This window comes from Mizuhopecten yessoensis, unplaced genomic scaffold (assembly GCF_002113885.1).
Source record: "Mizuhopecten yessoensis strain PY_sf001 unplaced genomic scaffold, ASM211388v2 scaffold9651, whole genome shotgun sequence".
Taxonomy (NCBI): Eukaryota; Metazoa; Mollusca; class Bivalvia; order Pectinida; family Pectinidae; genus Mizuhopecten; species Mizuhopecten yessoensis.
The window spans coordinates 2,513,231-2,535,073 of NW_018408154.1; the positions used below are offsets into that span (position 1 = coordinate 2,513,231).

General features: G+C 36.8%; 1 protein-coding gene across 13 annotated transcripts in view; it reads left to right on the top strand.

Moving 5' to 3' along the window:
- The window catches only part of LOC110458542, a 91,310-nt gene that overhangs the window by 58,834 nt on the left and 10,633 nt on the right, over positions 1–21,843 (top strand). For all 13 annotated transcript variants that reach the window (XM_021510284.1, XM_021510281.1, XM_021510286.1 and 10 more), the window contains 3 exons: positions 2,661–2,932; positions 17,250–17,400; positions 20,907–20,993. In XM_021510284.1, coding sequence (XP_021365959.1) covers positions 2,661–2,932; positions 17,250–17,400; positions 20,907–20,993 — 510 coding nt within the window. The remainder of the gene's footprint in view (positions 1–2,660; positions 2,933–17,249; positions 17,401–20,906; positions 20,994–21,843) is intronic.

Here is a 21,843-nt window from a genome sequence, read left to right on the forward strand (position 1 = left end):
GGTATGACATGTCACAGTCATCTATACACAGGTGTAACTTGTCATCATACACAGGTATGACATGTCACAGTCATCTATACACAGGTGTAACTTGTCATCATACACAGGTATGACATGTCACAGTCATCTATACACAGGTGTAACTTGTCATCATACACAGGTATGACATGTCACAGTCATCTATACACAGGTGTAACTTGTCATCATACACAGGTGTAACTTGTCATCACACACAGGTATGACATGTCACAGTCATCTATACACAGGCGAACTTGTCATCATACACAGGTGTGAATAGTCACTGTCCTTTATACACAGGTGAAACTTGTCATCATACACAGGTGTGATAGTCACTGTCCTTTATACACAGGTGTAACTTGTCATCATACACAGGTGTGAATAGTCATTGTCCTTTATACTCCGGTAGAACTAGTCACTGACATTTTTACACAGGTGGTACTTGCCACTCTCCTATCTACAGAACTGATGTTATTTGTCCTCTTTACACAGGTAGAATTTGTTACCCTGCACAGGTATCTGTACAGGGTTTCAATTTTGGGTATAATTGTTCTATCAATACTGATTTATCATTGATATAATTGATATCAATGTTATATTGATATAATTGGTATAATTGGTGCAATCATTAAATCTGTGTTATGGGTAGAATGTGTGTATGCCTGTATTATCTACCCTACTGTTGACATACCGTCCAATGTAGGGAGAAATATTCAGGCATGAAATTAATAATAAGGTGACAATGGTCGCCCGTAAAAGACCTAGTGATTATTGTCCGACTAGGAGTCCCACTACCTAATGTAAGCAATTCAGTCTAATTCAGAACAGTGAAATATTAACAAGAACCATTGATTTTCCACGTTTATCCACAAGCATTAGGCTTTTAATTTCCAACACATATTTTGTATAGTGCCTGTATAGGCCTGTGGGACAAACAAATGATAATCATTCTTGATCAAACATTTTACCGGTACCAGCAGCCTGACATATTGATAATTTGTGTGTGGCCATTGTCAGACCTATTTGCTTTGTGTTACCACCAAGTAAAAGGTGGCCTATGTCAAATACCATTTCCATCTTACCACACTTATTTTAGTAAACAAGATTTAAGCGACCACAAAACATTTCAAGAGCGTTTCTCTCGGAATTGTGTTGTACATTTGGTCGCCAACAATAACAGATTTGGCCGTTGTTTGGGTGAGTGTTAAAAAATGCTTAGTGTAGATTGTCTGGGATAGTGAATTCTACGTGAGATATGATGTAACAATGATTTAATATTTTATATATATGATATCTCAATATTACTGTATCGTAGTAAGTGCTCTACATTTATTGGTGAAAATAAGATCACTTTTGGAAATATTGATGATTGGAAATTCAGATATATCATGATACTTTAGACATAGATAAGTTGTAGTTTTGGATAATCAATATGCTGATGATGTCAGAAAACTGGAAACAATTGTAATGTTCTTTCAATATTTAACCAAATTTTTCAAGGTTTAAATATACTACTAGTGATTTGGAATGATTATTAATTATAGAAAGACAATAAAATTCTCTTAAGTTCTAATGAGCTTTAAAAAAAGTACATATAGGAAGACAGAGTTTAGATTACCATCAGCATTTTGAATGACATCTTTTCCCAACTTGATTGTGTGGTTGCTGGATTTTAACATTGACATAAAGCTTAATGATATGGTTTTGGATATACAACATGTCCTGACCACAGGTTGGTGTATGCTTTATTTTATATCTGTCATCTTATCTTACGATACTATCTCTGTATTTTGTGTGTTAGTGTCAGTATATACCCTTGGCATGATGTTCTCCTTGCCCGTCTCCCGATGGGTCATTCACACAACACTTGTTATTAGAATGCGTTTGACCTTCAGCCAACAAGAGAATAATTTTATAACAATATAACAGATCTCAAATCCCTTTTTGAAACAGTAACTATCTGAACAATTCTTACCTACGTAGAAACTGTTCCGTAGCCAGTGGCGGATCCAGAGACCTATCTGGGGGGGGGGTTTCCAAATTTCCTGGGGGGGTTTCCATGTGGGGGAAAATTGAGGAAAATGGTGAAAATACATGATTTTTAAAGAAAATTCTCAGGGTGGGTGGGTTTCCTGAAGCCCAAAAAACCCCTCTGGATCCGCCACTGGTAGCCACTTACTTTGTCTGTTACCTTTTCATTTGTTCGATGTAATTTTCCTTAACATGTTTTATCTTCTATCTATCGGCCCTAATGACCTCTTTTGTGTTGATTGGCCGTTAAAAATCCTATAATAAAAATTACTTTGGTCCAGTGTTGGTTTATACTATACAGTGGCATCTTTTTAGTTCAGAAATTTCAAAGCAATGCTGTTTTATTTATGGTGATAAGTTTAATATACAGTAAAGACACTTTTGTATGGCTGTATAAGTATACAGGCTACCATCTGATTTCTATGAGGTGTTACAATATCAGACACAATTTATCTAATCCAATATGTTCCTTTGTCTGTGTGCTTAATGAAAGAGGATATTCTTAAAGATTATGACTTTGTACATATCAGAATTAGTACCTTATATATTATTACATAACATTTCTGAAAATATGTTTTCAGTACCATAAAGGATTTTTCTTTATTTTGTAGAAGAAATCAGACACGCCCACTCTCTTCCTGCACAATGACACAGAACTAGATGGGACTGGAGGACCCCCAGCACAGCCTCCCCCCACCCCAGAGATCCTGACCCCTAAAGAACCTGTTGAGGAAAAGCCTGCCACAAAGAGGCCCAGAACCTGCACCAAGAAAACAAAAGTTCCAATCACAAAGACTCGCAAACCTAAGGAGGAGATGGAGAAGAAAGAAGATGAAACTGCTAAAGTGGAAACCCCTCTTCCCGCTCCTCCTCCGGAAGAAAGGTAGGGATATTATCATATACTCTCCATCTCTTTTCTCCCCCTCCCCCTCCCCCTCTCCCAAAAAAGGAGATATATAACACCATAAAATGCCATGGGAGGTACTCCTTCCCCAAACCATCAATCCCCCAACCTCGTCAGTGAAAAATTATCATACACTTCTCTACAATACAACGTTTCCTCTGAATCTTTCTGATTTCAGAGCATGAATGATGGACTTGTGGCCAATTTAAAAATTGTAGACGTTATGGCCATTTCTCTGAGTTACCTGTCAGCCTGTCAATACCTAGTATTTCTATACCATTTATTTATCTCAAGAAACAAACATTTTCTGCTCTCAGGGGCTATATTCAGATATTCGCAGCAGCCATATTGAATAAAACGAAAATAAGGATTTTTCAAGATGTCTATATCTAAAAATTATCAGGGGTGCCCAAAAGACCTCATATGTGTTCACAAGTTCATGTTGTTATCAGTTTTTTTGATAATAAATAAATAATTGGAGGTTCTTATATACCGCTTTATCATAGGCCAGCTCGTAGGCTGTCTCAAAGCGGTTCACAAATTATTATCTGTGGTTATTTGGTCTTTGCAACAGCCAATATCTTTCTCAACTCCCTGGGGAGCATACAGCCGGAGCTGCCATTAAGGTGCTCACAGCTAGCATTCAACAATTCTAGCACTGCCTAACCATGTACTCATTTACAGCTGAGTAGACTGGAACAAGCGGAGTAAAGTATCTTGTTCAAAGATAGAACATAGTGCCGTGCCCGGTGTCCTACCACTCGACTACCCTGCCTCTGTATTATAGTTGGATGCCTTGTTCTACATGTACCTTTTAAATATGCCATCAAGTGGGTGGACATTACCATTCATATAGAGATTTCTAGTGTAGAGCTCTTTTGGATGGAAGGTGTGTTAAGTAGCATATACCCTTAGCTGTTGTAAACTTGGGTCTATATTTTATTGGCTGCATGTCAGAGTTGATATCATCAATGGTTACTATGTACAGAGAGCTTCAAAACACAAGGAAGTCAATAATTAAAAACCACCTGTAATTAAAACGGTAGATTTCAAATAAACACTGGCTATTTTGCTGGCTGGTGACTGCTGGTGCTGACATTTAAGGGGATATATTAGGAGTACAGGATAAATATTTTATTCCATCGTTGCAACTGGTGTTCTGTTCCTGTCTGGGTGTAGCTGTTTCTTGTCTGGTGACGGTGACGGTGCCTGGACTTATAAACCAATTCAAGTGTGACTTTTTTTGTAAAAATCCAAGAATTTGGTTAAAAGATCAATGATAGGTAAGTAGAATTATCAACAATATTTAAATGTCCATCAGATGGAAGAGTCAAAAGTTGGTTTGTAGACTGATGCTATTTCAAACGTTGGTGGGGTAATTTTCAGCATTGACAGTTTTCTTACATAAAATGTATGGGGCATCAACAGTTCCAAATTTTGTATTACAGAGCAACAATGCTTTAAAATGTGTGATTTGTGGGGCATCAATTGTTCAAATATTGAATTTTTGGGGCATCAGTGCATTGTTTTAAATGTAAGATGAGTTTGGCATCACAAATGTTTGATTTTTGGGGCATCAATTGTTTCAAATTTTGGATTTGTGGGGCATCAATGGATTCAAATGTTGGATTTGTGAGGCATCAATGGATTCAAATGTTGGATTTGTTGGGCATCAATGGATTCAAATGTTGGATTTGTGGGGCATCAATGGATTCAAATGTTGGATTTGTGAGGTATCAATGGATTCAAATTTTGGATTTGTAGGGCATCAATGGATTCAAATGTTGGATTTGTGGGGCATCAATGGATTCAAATGTTGGATTTGTTGGGCATCAATGGATTCAAATGTTGGATTTTTGGGGCATCAATGGATTCAAATGTTGGATTTGTGGGGCATCAGTGCATTGTTTTAAATGTTGATTTTTTTTTATATCTTTCATACTTTGAAATGTTAAATTGTTGAACATTCAGGAATTACGTAATATTGGTTCTTACCTTCACATTGTCTCAATCACTATACATAATTTGTCAGAGAGGAATGCTGTTTCTATAACGGATTCATCGGCTGGGTCAGAAGCTGGCTAGATAGGATACTCAAGGTGTGATTGGTTGGTTAGTCTATAGAGGCACTCCATTGATCAGGTTGGTCTGTGGTCTGCATGATAGAATCAATTGTTTCTCTAGTTTGTTTCATGAAACGTTCATACATCCAATTGGTTGGGTACTTCATTTGGTAGGTTTGTGTGGTAAGTTGATAGGTTAGTGTGGTTAGTTGGTAGGTTAGTGTGGTTAGTTGGTAGGTTTGTGTGGTTAGTTGGTAGGTTAATGAAGTAAGCTGGTAGGTTAGTATGGTTAGTTGGTAGGTTAGTGTGGGTAGTTGGTAGGTTAGTGCGGTAAGGGGTAGGTTTGTGTGGTAAGTTGATAGGTTAGTGTGGTTAGTTGGTAGGTTAGTGAAGTAAGCTGGTAGGTTATTATGGTTAGTTGGTAGGTTAGTGTGGTTAGTTGGTAGGTTAGTGTGGTTAGTTGGTAGGTTACTGTGGTAAGGGGTAGGTTTGTGTGGTAAGTTGATAGGGAAGTGTGGTTAGTTGGTAGGTTAATGAAGTAAGCTGGTAGGTTTGTATGGTTAGTTGGTAGGTTAGTGTGGTTAGTTGGTAGGTTAGTGCGGTAAGGGGTAGGTTTGTGTGGTAAGTTGATAGGTAAGTGTGGTTAGTTGGTAGGTTAATGAAGTAAGCTGGTAGGTTTGTATGGTTAGTTGGTAGGTTAGTGTGGTTAGTTGGTAGGTTAGTATGGTTAGTTGGTAGGTTAGTGTGGTTAGTTGGTAGGTTGGTGTGGTAAGGGGTAGGTTTGTGTGGTAAGTTGATAGGTTAGTGTGGTTAGTTGGTAGGTTAGTGTGGTAAGGGGTAGGTTTGTGTGGTAAGTTGATAGATTAGTGTGGTTAGTTGGTAGGTTAATGAAGTAAGCTGGTAGGTTAGTATGGTTAGTTGGTAGGTTAGTGAAGTAAGCTGGTAGGTTAGTGTTGCTAGTTGGTAGGTTAGTGTGGTAAGGGGTAGGTGTGTGTGGTTAGTTGTGTGGATAGTTGGTAGGTTATTGTGGTTAGTTGGTAGGTTTGTGTGGATAGTTGGTAGGTTAGTGTGGTTAGTTGGTACGTTAGTGTGGTAAGGGGTAGGTGTGTGTAGTTAGTTGTGTGGATAGTTGGTAGGTTTGTGTTGCTAGTTGGTAGGTTAGTGTGGTTAGTTGTGTGGATAGTTGGTAGGTTTGTGTTGCTAGTTAGTAGGTTTTGTGGTTAGTTGGTAGGTTTGTGTTGCTAGTTGGTAAGTGTGCAAGGCTTGAGATTGTGAGGTAAGGTTGGTATAGATTTGCTTGGTTAGTTTGTGATGCTGAAAACCAAACTTGTTGGTTGGCTTACAAAATACAACAGACACTACAATTGTTTGATACTATGTTTTCTGTTATGTGATGTTAAATGTCTTCAAAGTAATACAGGATCAAATTCATGTAAGCGATATATTTAACAACAGTGAGACTGTACTGTGATAAGGGTTAGTATCAGTGACTGTATATACGTAGTGTTGTGGTGCCTTCGGCAGTGTTCTTGCTTTGTCCTAGTGGCCCTAGTTACCGTAATGAAACAGAGTTGCGATTCAATATTTATAACCAGGAATACTGTTTTGTACTTCATTAAATCCCCTGATACTCATAACTGTCTCCACTAAACCTGTTATTACATTGTTTACTCAGATAGGTAACATACTGATCTTGGAACATAGCACTGAGGCAAGAATAAACAATAGGCTGTGCCTCGCGAGTCAAAATTCCTCTCTGTTGTGGAAACAGAGATGGAAACTGGGATGATTAAAGCTATTGATTTACCATACAACTATTTTGGTGTTTTATATTCAGATTCTGTCAATGAAAATATTACAGTATTCAGGGACGATGACAGAGATCTATGCAGTCAAATACTTCTATATACGTATGAAAATGTGGAGGATTTATGAAAGTAATACTTTTAGAAAAAATATACAGGTTGAAAAGATGAAATGAAGTTTCTATAATTCAGGGTTTAGAATTAAATTTCATACATCTCTCTGTGACTGTGTGTATCTATCTGTTACTTATATGTAGCATAGAAAGGTCTACCTGTTGATTGGTGTGGCACCTGTATGTGACCTGTTACACCTAGACAACATTAAGGCAATAACCAGTGTTAAAAAAACTTCAATATTTGTACTTTCTTTAGATCAACCAATAAACACATACCATTTGAACACATTTGTTAAGATTGACAAATAAACAAGAATACATTGGCCCTAGACTTACCAATAAATACCTTGGCTTTTGTCAGTGATTTCAATAGGTTTTCAGGTCAACCATGATTGCATTTGAAATTTTTAATCTCTGGGCTGACACTACTAAGTTTTCAGTGAGGACAGAGACTAGGATCAATCAACTCTTTTTAACATTTAACTCTGTAGGTGGTGATATTACAAATATATCTTCTCCTTGCTTATCAAAACCTTCTCGTTTTATACCTGTGGGGCAGGTAGCCTTTCCACCATTCCAATAGGGAATCTTTTATACAAAATCTATATATAACAGCAAGGTCTCATTTCATGACTCTTTAAAGTTTTTCAAAAAGCTTTCATTGAAGAACTTTGGCTGAGATCCAATTTCCAACCTTCCTTTTTATTTCGTTTCTATAAAAACACCACTTGAAAGGAACATCATTTTGTCTGGTATAATTTTTTATTTTTATTTTAGGTGAATAAGATAATCACCTGAATTGCAATTAAAACAAAACGGTAATTTTGTTCGTTAGGTGTTTGCTAGAGATAAGAGGGTATTGTGACATTAGACTTGTGTATGAAGTGAAGGGTATATGCAATATGTATGTACACACAGGTAGATTCTATTGACAAATGTTTGTACAGATCACAGGTGGTTTTGTGTGGCGGGTTATAATGAACTAAGTAACTAAGGCAGCATACCGCTACCCCACTCACACGTGTTGCTAATAACCGAGTCATCTTGGATCTCTCGTCCACGCTTAGTAAGGCAAACAGAGCCGAGGTAAATCTTAACGAGAAACCTCTCAAGATTACCTGCCAGGTGAGAATTGTTTAAAGCTAGAATCGTGATCATGTGTTGGATGAAGTACCCTGACAGTGCTGTTTGGTGACAGTGCGCTGGCGACGGGGTTGGTGCTCTGAGAGTAAGGGATTATATACACTTGGATAAGAATCTGTTTACCCCCTGGTGGTGTCCGCGAGTTCTTACACAGGTACTGTACATTGAGAATTTTAGAATAAACCTCTGTAGCATACCTGTACATGTATTGAACAATTCATCATAAAATCATAAATGTCCCTAAATACTCACAAATCATAAAAGATTGTTGAATGTCGTTTTGAAAGATTGAACGTTATGCTGTTTTTAAGTTGTGTCACATAATTGACAGCTTTTGGTTCAAGAATGGATTAAAACTTGACTGTATAGTAGTGTTTTTTTAATTTCTTAATCAGTGTATTGTTTTTTTATTAGAAGTTTGACTATTAAAGATCATTTGAAAGTACTATCATGTAAATATAATGTACATGTATGTGATATGAACATTTCAGGACTCTGAAGTACACTGTTTGCTTAGAAACTGTTCCAAAATCAGGTGTCTCCATCCAAAATAAGAATTTAATGTCTCTGACATAGTTTAACTGTAGTACGTAAGTTCTGTTTCCTTCTGTAAATGTCTCTAAATATAGTTATTTAAGGTGAAGAGTACCACTGAGTTATTCAAGGTGAAGAGTACCACTGGGTTATTCAAGGTGAAGAGTATCACTGAGTTATTTAAGGTGAAGAGTACCACTGAACAAGTGAATTAATTGCAAGAAGAGTTACACTTCATAGCTGGCATATTCTCGGTTGTAAATAGAATATAAAGCAACATAAAAGATTTTTTTCTGACATACATTTACTTCCTTTTGCAGGGTTTTTATCTTTGATTTATTATTTCTTGGATATCTGTTCACTATATAGTAATGAAGAATGGGGGGCAGTGGGTCATGAGTTTGACTCCTAGAATTTCAGTTTTTGTTTGTTTCTGTTTCCAAATTCAATAATTGTAATAAATTTTACTAAACAAATATTTGATAATAGTATCAATGGTTATAATAAATTTTACAGTTATGTTAATTACTGTTCACCTTACGTTGGAGTTAGTACAAACGAGCGCAGGAGATAATCGGCTGATAGGTAGAACAGTTTCAATATGACTGCTAGAACAGGTTGATCTCGGATGTGAACTCAAAACTTCATCCAAAGGCTCCTCCGGGGGGATCCCTCCTTGAGGTCTCAGGTGGTGGTAGGGGTGGAGGTTCCCAAGACACCCAAAACTGTGATTCTTAATGCAAAAATTATACTTTCAAAGCCACTGAATGGGGTCTGTCCTTAAAATTCCTAAATCCACCCTCTGCTCTATAGGATATCAAATTATAGTATAGCTATAGAGACCCTTTTTCAGCTCTAAAATCTTTATTTGAGACCCATTATGATTTATGTCATGGTGGATGTGAAGTCTGATTAAGGAGCGGTGGTATAAATAATTCACTGACAAACGAACAGTAGTCGGGTGATAAAGATGTCGAACCATTACAGCACACAGGTGTAAATATCTCAGCATTGGTTTACCTACTGATTAGGTAAGGAAATAGATAAGCTCCACGTTAGATAATGATAATTTACAATATTAAATCATGAAATTATTTTATTATACAAATTTAATCATGCATGTACAGTTAACTGGGATTTAATGATGGTTTAAAGGACGTTTAATTCACATGCTCCTTTACGGTTTCAATACCTTACCTGTAAGATCAGATATCAGATGTAAATGTCATGTTGATCTACACTTAGCTGACTAAAAATGCTAATGAATAGATTCTATCAAACTTTACTGGTTGGAGTTGGCTGTATATGTTGTTTTTACAGTGAGTAATAAAGTTATACATTTTGTATACATAAACCTGGTTGATGTAGTAAAGTAATAAACAACATTGAATGAAAAAAATGCAAATATTCAACATAGAAATGGAATGTGTACCATATTTTGTCTGGGGTAAACCCCTGTCCAGGAGGTTTCAACAAAATCCTTTCCTAGTTTTAATACCCCTGCTTCAACCAAATGGGAATAAATAGTAATCACCTTGTCTGTCCATCTAAACCTCAACCAAATGGGAATAAATAGTAATCACTTTGTCTGTCCATCTAACCCCTCCATGCTGGTTCTTTTTTCTGGAGCAAATCTTAGCCACTTTTTCAATAATGGGCATAAAACTTTGCATATGAAAGCGGTGTGCTGTATCCTAAAATAAGGTCACTTTGACCTCTATTTGACCTTTGACTTTGACCTATAGTCCTAGAATAATGGTTACTAGAGCTGATCTCAGCCATTGTTTTGTGAATGGACATACAGATACATCATGGGAAAGCGATATGTTTCTCCTGCTAAAATGAGGTCACTTTGACATTTATTTACCTTTTACCATGACCTCAAGATAATGGTTTCCAGAGCCTATCTAATTGCTGCAAATGTTTCTTGATTTGGGTAAAACTTTGGATATAGGTACATCGTGGGAGGCGGTGTGGTGCTCTGACATGATTTAGTCATGTACATTATATATTTGTCTCATGGTTTTCAGAATACCAAATTTCAGCACTAGAATGTGACCAGAAGATGGTTTTTGATAACTTCAATTTTGTAATGTACAAAAATGAATTGAGTCTCATTTGATTGTTATATCTGATATTGATATATTGTAAGGCGATTGGTGTTTGCAAATATTGAAGTTTCCAATGTGTGAAGTCTTATATGATGATACTTATCTAATGACCAGGAGATATTATATTTGCTGACTTTAGTTCAAAGAATCGTTATGTACAGGGCACTCAATGCTTTCTTTGTCGATGTCTGTAAGAACACCATTACCTGTTCACATTGCTAGACATCTAAAATGAGATTTCCATGTTTCCTGATGTGTCGAGTAGAAACGGGAGCTATTGATCATACGAAAGGGAATGGCATATTTACCTTAGCTCTGACAGGGTCAACAGCGCAGGGCACCTGTCACTGCAATCCTGATAAAACGCATAGTAACAGCCATATAATGGCTAATATGGAAAACAGCCGTGACGTGAGCTTATCACATTACCTTTCAGGGGAGCTAATTTGCCTGAGTTAATATGCAACACCTCAATGACAGCCAAAGATATGCCCTCATGAGTTTATAAGCAACGGGTCCTTATCTTATCTGAAAATCCAAGTACAATGAATTTTTACGTTGAATCATAGTGATATCTTACCGGTGTCATGCATAAAATGTACCTCCTGCCTAAATAGTATCCGGATCCTTTTTATGCTGCATAAAAAGTATGCGGATACTATTTAAGCAGAAGGTACATTTTATGCATGAAACCGGTAAGATATCACTATGATTCAACGTAAAAGTTCATTGTACTTGGATTTTCAGATAAGATATGACTATAACATAAATGTAAATGTTTCTACTTGACTCACCAAATGTACCTTTATCCAGCAATTGAAAATTATTTTGGCATAATTTCCTGGCCCCGGGGTGGGTATTGGTGGGGTAGGGGTGAATAAACATGCAACTGTAACCTTCTAATCAACTTCTGAACTGTTATTGATTAAATTTTTTGAAACATCTGGTTTTTTCATAGGGGGGTACTTTTTATACAGGGGGGGTACTTTTTGGTAGGGGGGGACTTTTTATGCCTGGGGGGGGCATTTTATGCAGGTATAAAAAGTATCCTGATACTTTTTGGTAGGGGTATAAAAAGTATCCTGATACTTTTTGGTAGGGGTATAAAAAGTATCCGGATTCTTTTTATACCTGCATAAAATGTACCTTCTGCTTAAATAGTATACGGATACTTTTTATGCAGCATAAAAAGTATCCGGATTCTTTTTATACCTGCATAAAATGCTCCCCCCATGCATAAAAAGCACCCCCCTACCAAAAAGGATCCGGATACTATTTAAGCAGAAGGTACATTTTATGCAGGTATAAAAAGTATCCGGGGTGTGGGGAATTGAATATAGGTTGGGCAATGACTATAACATAAACGTAAATGTTTCTACTTGAGTCCCAAAACCTTATTGTGTCCAGTGTTTAAAAAATATTTTGGCATCATTTCCTGGCCCCGGGGTGGGTATTGGTGGGGTAGGGGTGGATTAATATTCCCCTGTGATGTCATGTTTAAGTTCTGAACTCAATTGGATAAAAAAAAAGAGAAAAATCATTTTTTTATAGGGGGGTCCTTTTTGGTCAGGGTATAAAAAGTATCCGGATACTTTTTGGTAGGGGGGTACTTTTTATGCATGACACCGGATTATGGGGGCTTGTCGGTTTTGTTTAGAGGGGATTGAAAACGTAAAGCCTCTCTGAGCTACAATGATGAATGTGTGGGATACCATACCTTGTGAGACTGATCTAGACCGGGTCTGTTGCTCTAAGACAACTATATAAGTCAGTGTGTATTGGAGGTATATAGTTGTTGTCTTGGTCCCTACAGAGATTGCTCGATTAAAGACGTTTCTCTAGATGGTGAGTTACTTGTCTTACTCACCTGTTGTATATATTGTAAACCTAGAAGATGATTGGAACATTCATCTACACTTATTGGACCTTGGTTCTTTACCCCTGCATTATATTTTATATCTGTGTAAAAGAAAGAAAACACAGAGATGAAGTAGGGATTTGTGGAGACTTGGATAAGTTCGATTGTGCTAGTTTACAGTTATATGATTGAGGGGGGGTACCTAGGTAGTTTATCTATAAATGTTTAAGGGTTCATCATTTCACAGGCAATTTGACGAAAATAATTTCATTGACCAATACTAGGGTTATTTTTCCTCTTAAAGTGTGATTGTAGTAGCAATTCAGTTTCTTTTTATATGACTTTCCACGTTGTGTACTGTTTTCAGCCTGATAGATATATCTAAGAATAAGAAATCAAATTGTATTTTTATATCTATTATCTACACCATTAGTGATACCAGTGTCTATAGGATATGATACCGCAATCCTGTCATCAATCAAGTCCGGTTGTTTCAGTGTTAACGGTAATGTTCCACTACCCCCTACACATGTAATGCTACGGTTTCCTGTGTAGCTGTCCTTGTTAACGAGCTACCCAGCCTCCGTACCTGTGTGCGCAGCTTTCACAGGTATGTTAATGGTACTTGAGCCTAACGGTGAAGTGTGATACTCATTGATCCACGGCCCAGGACAAGGAGACACTGCCAATTGCATGTGTAGTAATTCTACTTGTTTAACCACTGGGGGAAACGGCTTTGGCAGACAGAATCAATTATTGTGCATGTATTGTACCGTAGCTAGATAGAGAGCACTATTTTAAGCCTGATATAGATTTATCCATGCGAAATGGTACTTTAAACAATAGGCTAGAATCATTGGATGACATAACACTATTTCAAGTCCATACTTGTACACAGAATTATGGTGTAGTATTTTCTGAATGTTTAGTATATAGTTTTGTTCTTGAGTGTAAAACATTTTAAATGTGGAATTGAGCAAATGACTTGCTCAATATGTACTAGCTTTTAACCAAAGAGCTTGATTGACTTTATTTGTTGGAAGTGGTAAACGGCCGTTTATAATTCCTCTCTATACAGGTATAGGATTCCCCCCCCCCCCCCCCTAAATAGACCTAAGACAGATTGACATTGAAGTCTTATTTCTCCAGCCCAGTTGAGGTCTGTTCAGGATATTTATGCGCTAGACCTTACACGTTTTATATTGTCTTTTCCCTTTGGATATCTCCTTCGTGCTAACGATTCTAAGTATCATTATTGATCAATTGACAAGTATCAGAGTGTTTATCATTGAATGTATTCTTGTGTATCATGTTTGTAATTAGCAATATGGAACTCTTTGGCATGGAGATTATAAAAGGTAGCATTTGTCCTTAAGCTGTGTTTTTATTTTGATAACAACATTTCAGGAAGCATGCGGTGCCCATGGTTTGTGACCTTTGGCATGTATTACTAGTGTAAAAAGTCAATTACAAAATTTGAACTGGGGATTAAATAAGTATATATTACTTTATATCGTAACACCTATTTGATCAAAGTATTACACGTGAATAGCATTATGGGCGGTTATGTATTGGAGCATGGTAAGTACTATTGACATTAATGGGTTTAACAGACTGGAGGGGTGTAGATGATCTATATAGGTCAGTGGTCAAATATGACCATGGTGTCAGTCATTTACTAAGTAGAAATTCAAATAACACCCATGTGGATGTTATCCTGAGTAACGGGTGCCCCATGGGTTCGTACAGTGTACGAGACCGTACATGGAGGACTCGCCTGACTAGTGTCAATACAGTAGCCATTTGGACTGGAAGTTTTTGTAAGTTTTTGTTCATTTTAAAAGAGCTCTATCTTGATTTGGCTAGAAACTCATTTCATCTCTGACCACACTGGGAGACTAACTGTATATATATAAGATCACAATTCTAAAACAAACCAGCTATCAAATGTACTGTCAAAACCCAGTCTTCTGGACATATTGATCATCATATGGTTTCTTGTAGCAATTAAATTGGAGACAGTGCAGAAAAAACCCTACTATCTTCAATCTTCTTTTTTTACGATTGGCAAATGATTATAAATTGATAAACTTTGTATACGAAAATTCAAGTTGATCTTATTGGTGTTTTTAGTTATTAATAACGGAGAAAGCTTTGGCCTGATTTTGAACTGACATATTATTGCCGTAACTTATCTCTAATGCCACAAGATATCTTGATATGGAAACATGAAAGATGAGATATTGTTGAAGAGCATTAGTTATAGTATATAATGTCAATGGGCATATCAATACAGGCCAAAATCAATAATAAGGATATGGACATTTTGTATGTCAATAACTGAGGGAGAATGGCCACCAGCAGGGGGTCGTGACTGTCACTCAATAATAATCCTCAGACAGAAACCAAACTTTGTCCGAGCTTAAATATCAGATTAACAACAAAGTTCACCTAGTTTTCAAGTTTGAAATGTTGGTTGAGATTTTAAAAAAAGTAGAAAAAAATTGTTCCTGTGCTATATTTTACTGCAAGGTTTTCAGAATTCCACCTCATATCACAAACAGGTAAATCCTCTGTATTTGATGTTAGAGGATATCTACATCATATACTTTATATCACAGACAGGTAAATCCTCTGTATTTTATGTGAGAGGATATCTACATCATCTACTTTATGTCACAGACAGGGAAATCCTCTGTATTTGATGTTAGAGGATATCTCTCCATCATCTACTTTATATCACAGACAGGTAAATACTCTGTATTTGATGTTAGAGGATATCTACATCAACTACTTTATATCACAGACAGGTAAATCCTCTGCATTTGATGTTAGAGGATATCTACATCATCTACTTTATGTCACAGACAGGGAAATCCTCTGTATTTGATGTTAGAGGATATCTCTACATCATCTACTTTATATCACAGGCAGGTAAATCCTCTGTATTTGATGTTAGAGGATATCTCTCCATCATCTACTTTATATCACAGACAGGTAAATCCTCTGCATTTGATGTTAGAGGATATCTACATCATCTACTTTATATCACAGACACGTAAATCCTCTGTATTTGATGTTAGAGGATATCTACATCGTCTACTTTATATGACAGTTTTACTTTAAACCTGGTCCCCTTTGTCAATATAACAAGCCTATGTTTTGTATATCCAGATGATTTGACAAAATGTTCAAAAACAATACAGAAAGGGGATGGGATATCTTTATTTTTCACTTAAGAATGATATATATATATATATATAATACTTATATAGGGGATACTTTATATCACAGACAGGTAAATCCTCTGCATTTGATGTTAGAGGATATCTACATCATCTACTTTATGTCACAGACAGGTAAATCCTCTGTATTTGATGATAGATGATATCTACATCATCTACTTTATATCACAGACAGGGAAATGCTCTGTATTTGATGATAGAGGATATCTACATCATCGACTTTATATCACAGACAGGTAAATCCTCTGTATTTTATGTGAGAGGATATCTACATCATCTACTTTATGTCACAGACAGGTAAATCCTCTGTATTTGATGTTAGAAGATATCTACATCGTCTACTTTATATGACAGTTTTACTTTAAACCTGGTCCCCTTTGTCAATATAACAAGCCTATGTTTTGTGTATCCAGATGATTTGACAAAATGTTCAAAAACAATACAGAAAGGGGATGGGATATCTTGATTTTTCACTTAAGAATGATATATATATATATATATAATACTTATATAGGGGATACTTTATATCACAGACAGGTAAATCCTCTGCATTTGATGTTAGAGGATATCTACATCATCTACTTTATATCACAGACACGTAAATCCTCTGTATTTGATGTTAGAGGATATCTCTACATCATCTACTTTATATCACAGGCAGGTAAATCCTCTGTATTTGATGTTAGAGGATATCTCTCCATCATCTACTTTATATCACAGACAGGTAAATCTTCTGTATTTGATGTTAGAGGATATCTACATCGTCTACTTTACATGACAGTTTTACTTTAAACCTGGTCCCCTTTGTCAATATAACAAGCCTATGTTTTGTGTATCCAGATGATTTGACAAAATGTTCAAAAACAATAAAGAAAGGGGATGGGATATCTTGATTTTTCACTTAAGAATGATATATATATATATATATAATACTTATATAGGGGATACTTTATATCACAGACAGGTAAATCCTCTGTATTTGATGTTAGAGGATATCTACATCGTCTACTTTATATGACAGTTTTACTTTAAACCTGGTCCCCTTTGTCAATATAACAAGCCTATGTTTTGTATATCCAGATGATTTGACAAAATGTTCAAAAACAATACAGAAAGGGGATGGGATATCTTGATTTTTCACTTAAGAATGATATATATATATATATATAATACTTATATAGGGGATATAGATCAATGTAATTACAGTGGAACTTGTTGGCTGTGTCCATTGTTAACCAGGTATAGCTCATTTGGTTAGAGTACACATGGTCTTCCTTAAGTTGGAAGGCCATAGGTTTGAATCCCAGTGACATTTTCCCACTCCTGTAGTATGACCGTCTTTTTATTCAAACGAGAAGCCTAAACCCAGATGAAAAGAAGTTACTGGCGGGAATTAAATATTTGATTTTGTGTTTTTACAGTAAAGAGGAAAAGGACATCAAAGTGAATATTGCTGTGCCTGAGTTGCCCACATACCAAAAGGACGAAAACCAGCGCAAAACAAAGGAGAAACGCAAGTCGGAGCGCCACCTGGTGGTCAAACCAAAATTTGAACCCAAGGATGACCCAGTGGTATGTAACTTATTCATAATTTTATCTGAATATAACGTAAAAGTCAAACTAAAAAGTACCTATAATATAGGTTAAAAATCAGATTAAAAATGAAGGACCTATTTCTGACTGTCTTTTCTTAAACCCAGGAAAAAGTGTGAACAATACTGCAAATCTTTTCCAAACTTTAGAATTTATTGGAGCAACTTTGACATGTTTTTACTCGAAGGCGTTCTGATGACGATCGACTTGCCTCTGAGTTGAAACATGTCAATGTTACTCCAATACAATTCCAACGTTTGGAAGAGATTTCCTGTGTTGTTCGTACTTTTCCTGGATTTTTACTTACACCAGTTTGAACTCTGTATACCTTCTTGGTATCCACGGTTTTATCGACGAAGATAAAGAAGATGCATCACTTATCTAGGATGTTGTGTCTCCATCCCCTTTCTGTCTTTTCTTAAGTTTATCCCAGTCTGGAATATGACAATGAACTGTTCGAGTCCCCTGTGAATGATACCAACAGTTGTGTACACCTATGTCTTCAATGGGAGAGAACAACAACCTGCCTCACTCTTTATGACTTTTAAATAATGCATGTATAAGATAAAATGATTATGTCTTTAATATTCCCGGTATTCCCAGCAGGGGTCCAGTACAGTGTCTCTGTGTGAGGATAGCTATTACCCTTACCTCCCTCTGCAGACATTTTAACGAGGGTGTCAAGGAGTTTGTATATGTGACATATTAAACATTTTAGTCATGTGGTAAACAAATCATGTCACAAAGATCATTGTATTTATTATGGTTCTGCTGCGACCCTGATATTAAAGTCAGTGTGTTATTTACTCAGTGTCTGTATATTATGAACAATAAACAATCTCTATAACTTAATATCTTTGGTGATGTCAGTAGGAGATCTTCCTTGATACCACAAGGGTTATGCTCACTTCTCTGCAATATGTCATAGTAAAATTGAAGGCATGCAACTAGCTATATGATTGGTCTCAGGTCCTGACCAATCGCTAGGCTGATACATGTCCTTTGAAGATTACAGAGGAGCGACACACAACACCAAAGCCAGTCAGTTTACGTTTCATGACTGACAGATTCTTTTGATGTACATCAAATGATCAAACTAGTCTTCGCATCTCATCCGAAGGTGGTGCACACTGAACCTTAGATTTTGCTACGACTACGTGAAGAGAGCGAAAGTGAGTGAACCTCAGGAGTATCGAGGATGGTAGGGGATATTATGGAACATATTTATATTACCATCGTATGTATTGTCACTATTTAACCCTTCCAAATTCAGTTGGCATTCATATAGGCTATGAATGCAATGGACCGATTAATTGTTGACGTCATCATTATTATGACATCATAATTGTTTCGTTGGCTACCACTGACCCTCCCTGGACGATGGCTGTTCTATTCATTGAACAAGCATACACAATATACATTATTTGAACTAAATGCTGAATAACGCTTTCAGTTGGCATTCATAGGCAATATGAATTCCAACTGGACAATGGCAAATCCAACATACAGTTCAATGTTTAAATAAACAAGATTGTTACATATTACATAGCCCTCAGACAACTTGCTTCTTTTTGGCATGTGTCAAAGGTCAAATAATTGGTGTTCCTGCCTGGACTGTATCTACTGAAGGTCAAATAATTCGTGTCCATGCCTGGACTGTATCTACTGAAGGTCAAATAATTAGTGTCCATGCCTGGACTGTATCTACTGAAGGTCAAATAATTAGTGTCCATGCCTGGACTGTATCTACTGAAGGTCAAATAATTCGTGTCCATGCCTGGACTGTATCTACTGAAGGTCAAACAATTGGTGTTCATGCCTGGACTGTATCTACTGAACCACTCAAGTTTATTTGATGAACATTTATGAAATATCAATATGATGAGAAGATAGCAGTTGGCATTCATAGGCAATATGAATTCCAACTGGACAATGGCAAATCCAACATACAGGTCAATGTTTAAATAAACAAGATTGTTACATATTACATAGCCCTTAGACAACTTGCTTCTTTTTGGCATGTGTCAAAGGTCAAATAATTGGTGTTCCTGCCTGGACTGTATCTCCTGAAGGTCAAATAATTGGTGTTCCTGCCTGGACTGTATCTACTGAAGGTCTATTAATTGGTGTTCATGCCTGGACTGTATCTACTGAAGGCCAAATAATTGGTGTCCATGCCTGGACTGTATCTACTGAAGGCCAAATAATTGGTGTCCATGCCTGGACGGTATCTACTGAAGGTCAAACAATTGGTGTTCATTCCTGGACTGTATCTACTGAAGGTCAAACAATTGGTGTTCATGCCTGGACTGTATCTACTGAACCACTCAAGTTTATTTGATGAACATTTATGAAATATCAATATGATGAGAAGATAGCAGTTGGCATTCATAGGCAATATGAATTCCAACTGGACAATGGCAAATCCAACATACAGGTCAATGTTTAAATAAACAAGATTGTTACATATTACATAGCCCTTAGACAACTTGCTTCTTTTTGGCATGTGTCAAAGGTCAAATAATTGGTGTTCCTGCCTGGACTGTATCTCCTGAAGGTCAAATAATTGGTGTTCCTGCCTGGACTGTATCTCCTGAAGGTCAAATAATTGGTGTTCCTGCCTGGACTGTATCTCCTGAAGGTCAAATAATTGGTGTTCCTGCCTGGACTGTATCTCCTGAAGGTCAAATAATTGGTGTTCCTGCCTGGACTGTATCTCCTGAAGGTCAAATAATTGGTGTTCCTGCCTGGACTGTATCTCCTGAAGGTCAAATAATTGGTGTTCCTGCCTGGACTGTATCTACTGAAGGTCAAATAATTAGTGTCCATGCCTGGACTGTATCTACTGAAGGTCAAATAATTCGTGTCCATGCCTGGACTGTATCTACTGAAGGTCAAATAATTCGTGTCCATGCCTGGACTGTATCTACTGAAGGTCAAATAATTCGTGTCCATGCCTGGACTGTATCTACTGAAGGTCAAATAATTCGTGTCCATGCCTGGACTGTATCTACTGAAGGTCAAATAATTGGTGTCCATGTCTGGACTGTATCTACTGAAGGTCAAATAATTGGGGTTCATGCCTGGACTGTATCTACTGAAGGTCAAATAATTGGTGTCCATGCCTGGACTGTATCTACTGAAGGTCAAACAATTGGTGTTCATGCCTGGACTGTATCTACTGAACCACTCAAGTTTATTTGATGAACATTTATGAAATATCAATATGATGAGAAGATAGCAGCAGATACCTATTCTCAAGGTCAACACCACAAGAAGGTGTCAAATCACTGCAATACTTATCAAGAGTAGCTTTTGAATGTTTGAATACTTTGTGCTGAAAATTTGTAGATTTGTGTATTAGGACTGAAATTGTTGACATTTTTATATATATACGTATTCCTGAAGTGGTCAACCAGGTTTCATGAATCTTACTAAAGGTATTCCTTACATCAATCATTACAGGAAGTGTGTTTGTTTTACAGGACCAGTTAGATGAGGATCTGAAGGCACGCATCCGTGAATTTGATTGGTCGACTATGGAAATGACTGGTTCCGAGGAATCTCCGAGGGTATGTAACGTCGGCCATCGTTGACTTCCATAGCTGTTTAATGATGACCATCTCACTTCCATTTCACAAACAAGTTTCGTGTTACTGTATACTGAGAAATGTTTATCACAGCATTTTACTTTCATCCTTTTTGACTCCTTACATAATTAAAATAATGGCAAATTCAGCATACAGCATTCATATAACTGTGAAAAGGGAAAATTAACACTTGGATATTATATAGAATGAATTTTACCAGTGAAAGATGAATATTTTACTCACCTTCCCTATACAGTATTACAGTAATTCTCATAGAGCTTCTTTGTTTTATGCTCAATCGTTTTCAGTGGAATATCCAGTTTTTCCTATAGTTGAAGTTCTGGTTTATGCAGGTTTCTAGAGTGTAAAGGGTTGTGTTGATCCCAGTGAAAGGTCTGGTGTATGAATGAGAGTCCTTGCTGATGGAAATGACCTCGAACTTAGATTTATTGTAACATCTAATTATGTGTCAGGTGATATCAGCTGTAAACTTCTGTAACAGGAGAAAGAGAAATGCAACAGACCGACTGGGATTTGAACCCAAGACCTCCTGAACTCTAGACTGACGCTCTACCAATTGAGCTACCTGGTCGACTCTCAACCCAGTCCAGATCCGCTACACTTCAAACCTTTATATCATAATCAGTTTCAATCAATCTCCAGACAGGCTTCCTGAATGTAAATGTTGTATCAATCATTAATGTATTATATGGGGCAGTACCATGACCTTCAGTAAACTGAGCTAAATAGCTGACTTAAGTTGTTAGGTCATAGAAGGTAGTAACTAGTTGTTAGGTCATAGAAGGTAGTAACTAGTTGTTAGGTCATAGAA